Source organism: Nansenia antarctica, assembly GCF_963989245.1.
Source record: "Nansenia antarctica genome assembly, chromosome: 7".
Classification (NCBI taxonomy): Eukaryota; Metazoa; Chordata; class Actinopteri; order Argentiniformes; family Microstomatidae; genus Nansenia; species Nansenia antarctica.
In genome coordinates this window covers 36507457-36517456 of record NC_137677.1, presented here as the reverse complement: position 1 = coordinate 36517456, position 10000 = coordinate 36507457, and the positions used below count along the sequence as shown (strand labels likewise).

The following is a 10000-nucleotide window of genomic DNA, read 5'->3' as shown; positions in this document are numbered from 1 at the left end:
TTGGGTGTCTGAGGCCCGTGTGGAACATCATCGGGAAGACCTACTCCACGGAATACAAGCTGCAGCAACAAGGTAATGTTGCTGTACTAATGCACCTATATTATGGCCCAGGGGTGGGGCTAAGCTAACTGTGTTTAATGCTAATATACTAGCCTCATGTAGCAGCTGAGCTAACTGTGTTTAATGCTAATATACTAGCCTCGTGTAGCTGCTGTGCCTATGGCCAGGGTGGGGCTAAGCTAACTGTGTTTAATGCTAATATGCTAGCCTCATGTAGCTGCTGTGCCTATGGCCAGGGTGGGGCTAAGCTAACTGTGTTTAATGCTAATATACTAGCCTCATGTTAGCTGCTGTGCCTATTGGCCAGGGTGGGGGCTAAGCTAACTGTAACTTGTTCTTGAGGTTGCCAACTGTCTATTAGCCGGGATGGCCCGTATTTTGGGCGTATGTATTTATTATGGCATTTGACCACCTGTAGTTGTTCTAGATAGCATCATAGCTACATGTCGACACGACCCTTGCTGCTACTCAGACTGAATGCAGCTGTCAGACTGAATCGGGGGTACGGGTGAGGTTCCTCCTCCCGCAGGTTCCTGTTGCGCCGCTCGTGGAAGCAATTTACCATTCGAGGGCGGGGGTTGTGGACTCATTTACCACTGGTACAGGGTTGTGGCACGAGGCGAAGCCGAGTAGGAAAACCCTGTACAGTGGTAAATGAGTTCACAACCCCCGCCCTCGAATGGTAAATTGCTTTTCTACAACAGCCACCACATCATATAAAAAATAAATACACAGTTGTAACATTATTGTTGTAATATTTACAATCATTAATCGTTTCAGAATACATATCCTTCCACCACATCCTTCCACCACCATAAACAAGATCCACGATTGCATTGTAGGTCAGCACAGGTGTTCTTCATCAGATTGATTGGGAGGCGATACTGGAAATGTGGTCTGAACTGAAGGTTGTTGAGATATTTACCACTGTTGCTAGTCAATCAGAATCCAGTATCCAAACATGCTGTGGTAGAATGTGGTTTAGACAACAAACGGGTTCGGCCTTGTCCTCCGGTCAGCTGTGCCACACTTTAGCCCTCAGTATGCTAGAGCTGCCCTCTTAAGATATCCTGGAATGCCCTGTCGTGGCCGGGAAAAAAACACTTGTGCGTTCCATCGAGGGTGGGGCTGGGAAATGTCTCTCATGTCTCATGTCTGGACTGTTCTGAATATTTGTGGCGTCCCCAAACCCGGGCCTTTGGTTTCACAAGCCGATGCTATGGGCAGCTTCAGGGTTTAGACAGACACCAAGCTGCTGTAGGGGCGGAGCAGCTCCAGGGTTTATGAATTGAATTGAATTGAATATAACTTTATTGTCCACCAAGGTGGAAAATTGTCTTCGGCTCACCAAACAGAAAAATCACCTCAAGAAGCCAGAAGGCAACCAGCAGGACATAAAACACAAACAGGCATAGACAGGGTTGCACATTAGAAACTCATCAAAACAGTTCATGTCTGTGGCTTCCATATCTTGACATGTCATCCCTCCTCTCTCTCAAGGACTCCTGTCAATCTCTACTGTCTCTATCCATGACATGACATACATATACCTCTTTTTTTCTTTTTTTTCTTGGATGACACACACACACACACCTGCTGCACACTTGACACACACACACACACACACCTGACACACACCTGACACCTATCATGCACCTGTGTCTTTAAAAAAAACTAAGTAAATTATGGAATAGATGACATACCTTTTGAGACTGAAAATCTATATATTTCAGAAATACTCTGGGAAAATGTCTGTATGAAACATGACACCTTCTAATTTAATACACATTTAGAATATATTACTAGTAACAATGTTTATTGAAACACCTTTTTTCTTATTTTTTCTTGCTTTGTTTCTTTTCCTTTTCGCTTTTTTTACCCATCTGTTTAGGGGTTAGGGTTCTTTCTTTGCCCTTTGTTTTACTCTTTGAGATGTCGATATGATGTTCTGTCCATGTCTGCTGAAACCCAATAAATACTCAAGTGATCCTCTCTCTCTCTCTCCTTCTCTCTCTTCCTCCCTCATAATCATCATTAATATAAGCTGCTCTCCCAGATGCATGAGAGAGGAAGTGTGTGTAGGGCTATACTAAAAAAAAAACATAACAATAATGCCGTTATTGTTGCCCTATGTGGTTGTTGTTGTGCAGACCTGTGGGAGGTCCCGTTCGAGGAGATCTCTGAGCTGCAGTGGCTGGGCAGCGGGGCCCAGGGGGCGGTGTTCCTGGGGAAGTACCACGGGGAGGAGGTGGCCATCAAGAAGGTGCGCGAGCAGAAGGAGACGGACATCAAACACCTGCGCAAGCTCAAGCACCCCAACATCATCGGCTTCAAGTAGGTCTCCCATGGCAACAACGCCCACGGCAACGCCCCAGTGTGTTCAAAACGTAGAACAGCCGTGCCTTTTTTACCTACTATAATGGCCCCCTCTTTACAATGCCCATGCTGCTATTTACACACAACGACCACTAGTTGGCCACTTGTAAATTAGCCTGCTTCCTACACAGAAAAACAGCAAAATAGTATTAGCTTATCCTGATGTGATTTTGAAAATGTAAGGATACTGGGTGATAGAACACACATATCTAGGAAAAGTCATGAAAGGAGGGTCCTGAAGTCCGATTATTTTCCCTCTGATTCCCAGGATCAGATCGAGCTGGCTGATTTTCCGACTATATACAGATTCGTGATCATTCTGATCCAGATTAAACATTTTGCACCCAGGGTCTCTTAACTTTAACCAACTGCCAAAGCGTTCCGGAACGCTAGAGTGCCAAGTGTTCTATGTGGTGTTTACCTAGCAACAATACTTTGATTGGCTGTAAAATAAAGCATCAAAATGTATGCATTTCTGGTGAATCAAGTCACCCTTGGCGCTGAATGAGTTAAACCTGGTTTAAAAGGTTTGTTGTGTTTCGGTTGGACTTTGGTCTTGGTGGGCGACACAACCTTGTATATATGTCGATTGTTAGGGCTGACAAACATGGTATTTACTGGATAAACAATAAAATTATAGCTTTCTGCAGTTTTAGGAGCTTTATTTCAGTTGATGTAAATAATATTTCAGACATGTCGACTTGTGGTTAGTGTCCGCCCTGAGATGGGAGAGTTGGGGGTTAGATCCTGATCCTGAGATGGGAGAGTTGGAGGTTCCCAGTAAACAAAGAGTCGAAAAGACGTCATCTGGACGTCCTAGAAAGACGTCATCTGAACCCACATTCCGGCTTCCCTGAGGACGTCTTTTGGACTCTTTGTCTACTGGGTTAGATCCTGATCCTGATGCTTGTCTCTCAGAGCTGAGCAGACGGATCCGGGGGGGGGTAGGGCCCTGCGACAGACTAGCGTTCTCAACCTGCCTCACGCTTCAGGAACAGGACAGGTGTCTTGGGAGACAGACACCTGGCTCACACAAGGCTGGCTGATCTGTGATCTTACATTTCACAATGTCAAGACTAATGACTGTCAAGACATTTTCCTGCTGGTAAAAAAAAAGAAAAATGTTGTTCTTTAAATAACGTCCAGCGTGTGTGTGTGTGCGTGTGTGTGTGTGTGTGTGTGTGTGTGTGTGTGTGTGTGTGTGTGTGTGTGTGGTAGGGGTGTGTGCACCCAGGCGCCCTGCTACTGCATCCTGATGGAGTACTGCGCCCAGGGCCAGCTGTACGAGGTGCTGCGTGCGGGTCGTAAGGTCACGCCCAGTCTGCTGGTGGACTGGGCCTCGGGGATCGCCTCAGGCATGAACTACCTGCACCTCCACAAGATCATCCACAGAGACCTCAAGTCACCCAAGTGAGTGATCTCCCTCCCTCTCTCTCCCTCTCTCACCCTCTTTCTCTCCCTCTCTCTCTCTATCTCTGGTGATGAGGTCCTCTCTCTTTCTCTCTCTCTCTCTCTCTCTCTCTCTCTCTCTGTCTCTCTTTTTCTCTCTCTCTTTTTTTCAGGGCTCTTTCTATCTCTGTCTCTAATCTCTCTCTCTCTCTCTCTCCCTCGCCCTCTTTCTCTCCCTCCCCCTCTCTCTCTCTATCTCTGGTGATGAGGTCCTCTCTCTTTCTCTCTATCTCTCTCTCTCTCCCGCTCTCTCTCTCTCTCTCTCCTGCTCTCCCTCTCTCTGTCTCTCTGTCTCTCTCTGTCTCTCTTTCTCTCTCTTTTTTTTTTCAGGGCTCTCTGTTTCTCTGTCTCTACTCTCTCTCTCTCTCCCTATCCCTCTCTCTCCCTCACCCTCTTTCTCTCCCTCTCTCTCTGGTGATGAGGTCCTCTTTTTTCATGATCTAAACAGCTGCCATCAAACCTTTTTTTGTTTAATAGGAAGTGATGATGTCCTATAACTGGTTCTCTGGCACGGTGGTGTCGGTCGGTTCATTGTTTATGCATGATTGTTGATGGCGGGGGTGTTGTTTATTTATGAACGTTGATGGGGGGGGGGTTGAGTGCCTGCTGAGAAGCTTATTGGCCCTTGGGGGATGATTAACATTCTCAACTTCTCTCTACTCTACTCTGCTTGTCTCTCTCTCCCGCTCTCGCTCTCTCTTGCTCTCACGCTCGCCGCTCTCTCTCTTTCCCTCCCTCTCTCTCTCTCTTTCCCTCCCTCTCTCTCTCTCTGTCTCTCTCTCTCTCTGTCTCTATCTCTCTCCGTCTCTATCTCTGTCTTTGTCCCTCTTTCTCTCTCTCTATCTCCCTCACCCTCTCCATCTCCCTCATCCTCTCTCTCTCTCCCTCTCTCTCTCCCTCTCACACTCTCTCTCTTTCTCTCTCTTTCCCTCTCCCTCTCTCTCTCTCTCTCCCTCACCCTCTTTCTCTCTCCCTCTCCCTCTCTCACCCTCTCTCTCTCTCCATCTCTCTCTCTCTCTCTCATACTTTGCTCCTACACATAAAAATTGCACCGTTTCATTTGGAGCCCGCCCACATGTATCTTGGTGTCTGCGCCAGCGCCGCCGATCGACTCGCCTCAGGGAAGATGTTTCCCTTGTGCAGCATTGGGATGTAAAGAGGCTTGTTCTGCAGCCAGGAGATGTTTCTCACTCAGCCACTACAAACCAAAGCTGCAGACCTCAGCAAAACAAACACCCGGTCAGATGAATGACTGACTGACTGACTTTTTAACACTGTGTAGGCTTACTGTCCCAGACATACTGGGGTCATTTGGTAGCGTGCTCACTGCTCAACACTTACTAGGTCTGCATGAGGTCATAGGGCCTTGTAGGCAGTACTCAAGTTGTAAAAGAAAATCAGGGGGGATGGAAGCAATTTACCATGAGAGGAAGGGGGTTGTGGACTCATTTACCCAGGGCTCTCAAGTCTCACGCATTGGGCGTGAGACACACGCATTTCAACCCGTTCACACGCCGCGTGTGTCTCACGCCCAATGCGTGAGACTTGAGAGCCCTGTTTACCACTGGTACAGGGTTGTGGCACGAGGCGAAGCCGAGTAGGAAAACCCTGTACAGTGGTAAATGAGTCCACAACCCCCGCCCTCGAATGGTCAATTGCTTTTCTACAACAGCCACCACATAATATAAAAAATAAATACACAGTTTTAACATTAAATTCAGTTATTTACAGTTATTAATCGTTTCAGAATACATATATCCTTCCGCCACAGAATATAGTCCCATAAACAAGATCCACGATTGCATTGTAGGTCAGCACAGGTGTTCTTAATCAGATTGATTGGGAGGCGCAATGATACTGGAAATGCGGTCTGAACTGAAGGTTGTTGGGGTATTTACCACTGTTGCTAGCCAATCAGAATCCAGTATCCAAACATGCTGTTGTAGAAGGTGGATTTTATCATAATGAGGACAATTTTAGCATCCCACAGCGTCAGTGACTTCAGTGTCAGTGACTTCAGTGTCATGTCATTGCATGTGTGCATGCCCCCTCACCCACAGTATTTTACCCAATATGTGCAAAAGTAAATGTTGAAATAGCAGTAATACCACGTTCATTGATAAAATGACATAAGGGATGGAAAGGGGGGATGGCAGTTTTAGATGGTTTTGACCGTTTTTATTTCAGGGGAGATGCCATCCCCCCTCATCCCCCCTCAACTAGAGTGCTGCTTGTAGGTCATTTCTGGTCAGGCAGATAACTGCTCCAGCGGCACCTAAGATGGCGGACCCCCCCTGTGCCCAGAGTCCAGAGCCCTCTTGTCCCTGGGGGGAGACAGACATGTGCACAAACTACATTTCTTTGTCTCAGTACTCGTCTCTGTTCAACGACAATAAGTTCAATCTTATCTTATCTTATACAGGCTTGTTATGTTCTGACCTGGTCTACAGTAAGACATACTAGCTTGTTGAGCACTGAGCTGCACTGAGCTGTACTGAGCTGTACTGAACTGTACTGGGCTTTACTGAGCTGTACTGGGCTGTACTGAGCTGTACTGGGCTGTACTGAGCTGTACTGGGCTGTACTGAGCTGTACTGGGCTGTACTGAGCTGTACTGGGCTGTACTGAGCTGTACTGGGCTGTACTGGGCTGTACTGAGCTGTACTGAGCTGTACTGTGCTGTACTGGGCTGTACTGAGCTGTACTGAGCTGTACTGGGCTGTACTGGGCTGTACTGAGCTGTACTGAGCTGTACTGAGCTGTACTGAGCTGTACTGGGCTGTACTGAGCTGTACTGGGCTGTACTGAGCTGTACTGAGCTGTACTGAGCTGTACTGGGCTGTACTGAGCTGTACTGAGCTGTACTGGGCTGTACTGAGCTGTACTGGGCTGTACTGAGCTGTACTGGGCTGTACTGGGCTGTACTGGGCTGTACTGGGCTGTACTGAGCTGTACTGGGCTGTACTGGGCTGTACTGAGCTGTACTGAGCTGTACTGTGCTGTACTGGGCTGTACTGAGCTGTACTGAGCTGTACTGGGCTGTACTGGGCTGTACTGAGCTGTACTGAGCTGTACTGAGCTGTACTGAGCTGTACTGAGCTGTACTGAGCTGTACTGAGCTGTACTGGGCTGTACTGAGCTGTACTGAGCTGTACTGAACTGTACTGGGCTGTACTGGGCTGTACTGGGCTGTACTGAGCTGTACTGAGCTGTACTGAGCTGTACTGGGCTGTACTGGGCTGTACTGAGCTGTACTGAGCTGTACTGAGCTGTACTGAGCTGTACTGGGCTGTACTGAGCTGTACTGGGCTGTACTGAGCTGTACTGAGCTGTACTGAGCTGTACTGGGCTGTACTGGGCTGTACTGAGCTGTACTGGGCTGTACTGGGCTGTACTGAGCTGTACTGAGCTGTACTGAGCTGTACTGAGCTGTACTGAGCTGTACTGGGCTGTACTGAGCTGTACTGAGCTGTACTGAGCTGTACTGGGCTGTACTGAGCTGTACTGAGCTGTACTGAGCTGTACTGAGCTGTACTGAGCTGTACTGAGCTGTACTGGGCTGTACTGAGCTGTACTGAGCTGTACTGAGCTGTACTGGGCTGTACTGGGCTGTACTGAGCTGTACTGAGCTGTACTGAGCTGTACTGAGCTGTACTGAGCTGTACTGGGCTGTACTGAGCTGTACTGGGCTGTACTGAGCTGTACTGGGCTGTAATGAGCTGTACTGGGCTGTACTGAGCTGTACTGGGCTGTACTGGGCTGTACTGAGCTGTACTGAGCTGTACTGAGCTGTACTGGGCTGTACTGGGCTGTACTGGGCTGTACTGGGCTGTACTGGGCTGTACTGGGCTGTACTGAGCTGTACTGAGCTGTACTGGGCTGTACTGAGCTGTACTGAGCTGTACTGGGCTGTACTGGGCTGTACTGGGCTGTACTGAGCTGTACTGGGCTGTACTGAGCTGTACTGAGCTGTACTGGGCTGTACTGAGCTGTACTGGGCTGTACTGGGCTGTACTGGGCTGTACTGAGCTGTACTGGGCTGTACTGGGCTGTACTGAGCTGTACTGAGCTGTACTGGGCTGTACTGGGCTGTACTGGGCTGTACTGAGCTGTACTGAGCTGTACTGGGCTGTACTGAGCTGTACTGAGCTGTACTGAGCTGTACTGAGCTGTACTGAGCTGTACTGGGCTGTACTGGGCTGTACTGAGCTGTACTGGGCTGTACTGGGCTGTACTGAGCTGTACTGAGCTGTACTGGGCTGTACTGAGCTGTACTGGGCTGTACTGTGCTGTACTGAGCTGTACTGAGCTGTACTGGGCTGTACTGAGCTGTACTGAGCTGTACTGAGCTGTACTGAGCTGTACTGGGCTGTACTGGGCTGTACTGGGCTGTACTGAGCGGTACTGGGCTGTACTGAGCTGTACTGAGCTGTACTGAGCTGTACTGAGCTGTACTGAGCTGTACTGAGCTGTACTGGGCTGTACTGAGCTGTACTGAGCTGTACTGAGCTGTACTAATGTAAAACCTATTCAGCCTCTGCTTCCTTCCTGCTCTGATTACATCTCTCTAATCAATGTCATTTGGCGCTGTGCTGCGTCAGGCCTGGACTGTTAGTCAGCAGAACAACAAGGCAGGGTGAACCGGCTGATAAGGTCAGTGTGACTCCGCCAGCAGAGTGGTTCACAGACAGAGACACATCTGTCCCCTGGTCACCCTGGCCCTCTGTATGAGGAGAGAAGAGTCACTGAATGTTCAGTTGTTTTTGTATTTGTTTTTTGTTTTTTGGAGGTTGTATTTGCGGTTAGGGTTTAAGGGGGAATTTTATTCAAGATAAATAAAAAAATAATAATCATGTGTTATGTTATTGTAAGCAGTAAGCGTTTTGCCTTTTTATTTATCAGTCCTTAAAAAAATGATGTTCTGATTCTCCCTTCGATATTTGATTTCCTGTTCCTGTTTTTCCTGTTCTTTCCTACTTCCTGTTTCAGTGTTCTGGTGACCTACAACGACGCTGTGAAGATCTCGGACTTCGGGACGTCCAAGGAGCTCAGTGACAAGAGCACCAAGATGTCGTTTGCGGGTACGGTGGCCTGGATGGCCCCCGAGGTGATCCGCAACGAGCCCGTGTCTGAGAAGGTGGACATCTGGTGAGTAGGAACAGAAACCCTAATCCCTAATCAGCAGGCCAACCCTCCTCATCAGCCAGCAGCCATCTGGAACCACACAAAGAGCTTCATTCAAAGATGTATTCCTGTTTATTCATAGATGATGAGGTTAAGAACTAACAGACGTCAAGTTGTTGCAAACAGTCGCCCCCCCCACCCCCCTCGAACTTGCGACCTCTCTGGCTTTGCCAACACGTGACATGTGTCTCCTGAAATACCCGATGTTAACCCAGATACGCTATCGAAAAAAGATAGCTATTGCTAGATAGCTAGTGCGGGTGAGTTTACCATCTTAACTGGATACCGATGTCATGTGGATGGAAGGTGGGACAGTGAAGTTGGAGCGGCAGGTAGCTTAGAGGTTAGAGAGGCCGGCCAGCAATCGGAAGGTTGTTGGTTCGATCCCCACCCCAGGAGCTGGTGACTGGATACCTCTGTTGTGCCCTCGGGCCACTCTAACTTCTCCAGGGCCATATTCCACTAACGGTGGCTTAATATAGCTGCGCTATAATTAAATGCGGCGCTCAGGGACCTCGAGATTGGTATTCAAGCCTCAGGTGATTCCTCGAATGAGGATCAGCCTTGTGTCATCAGTGTTCACAGAAGACAGGCTTACAAATCTCCGATATGGGCGCGTGCACGCAGACATAAAAAGCCCTGAAGTGTCGATCTGTCGAAATGAAGATACTCCACTCTGCAGGGGTACTACATTTGCGCAGCATTCCGAATTATTGATTTTTATGAAAACGGAAAAATAAGATGTAAAATAGTGCAATACTGCCGCAATTAACAAGGCGAGGGAAATGGTTTGGCAAGAAATTGCTGACCGATTAAATGCGTAGGTCATACTAGCCCCAGTTATTGTTATATGTTCATATTTTAATAAATGAATATTACTACTGTGGTGATATCCGCAGCAGGCTACAAACCATCATATCGCCACAATGGC

General features: G+C 48.1%; 1 protein-coding gene across 1 annotated transcript in view; it reads left to right on the top strand.

Moving 5' to 3' along the window:
• The window catches only part of map3k13 (mitogen-activated protein kinase kinase kinase 13), a 25841-nt gene that overhangs the window by 789 nt on the left and 15052 nt on the right, over positions 1–10000 (top strand). Inside the window, exons 1-4 of the mRNA XM_080535417.1 lie at positions 1–72; positions 2211–2394; positions 3655–3846; positions 8875–9033. The exon at positions 1–72 is cut by the window's left edge and continues 789 nt beyond it. Of these exons, the coding sequence (XP_080391543.1) occupies positions 1–72; positions 2211–2394; positions 3655–3846; positions 8875–9033 (607 nt within the window). The remainder of the gene's footprint in view (positions 73–2210; positions 2395–3654; positions 3847–8874; positions 9034–10000) is intronic.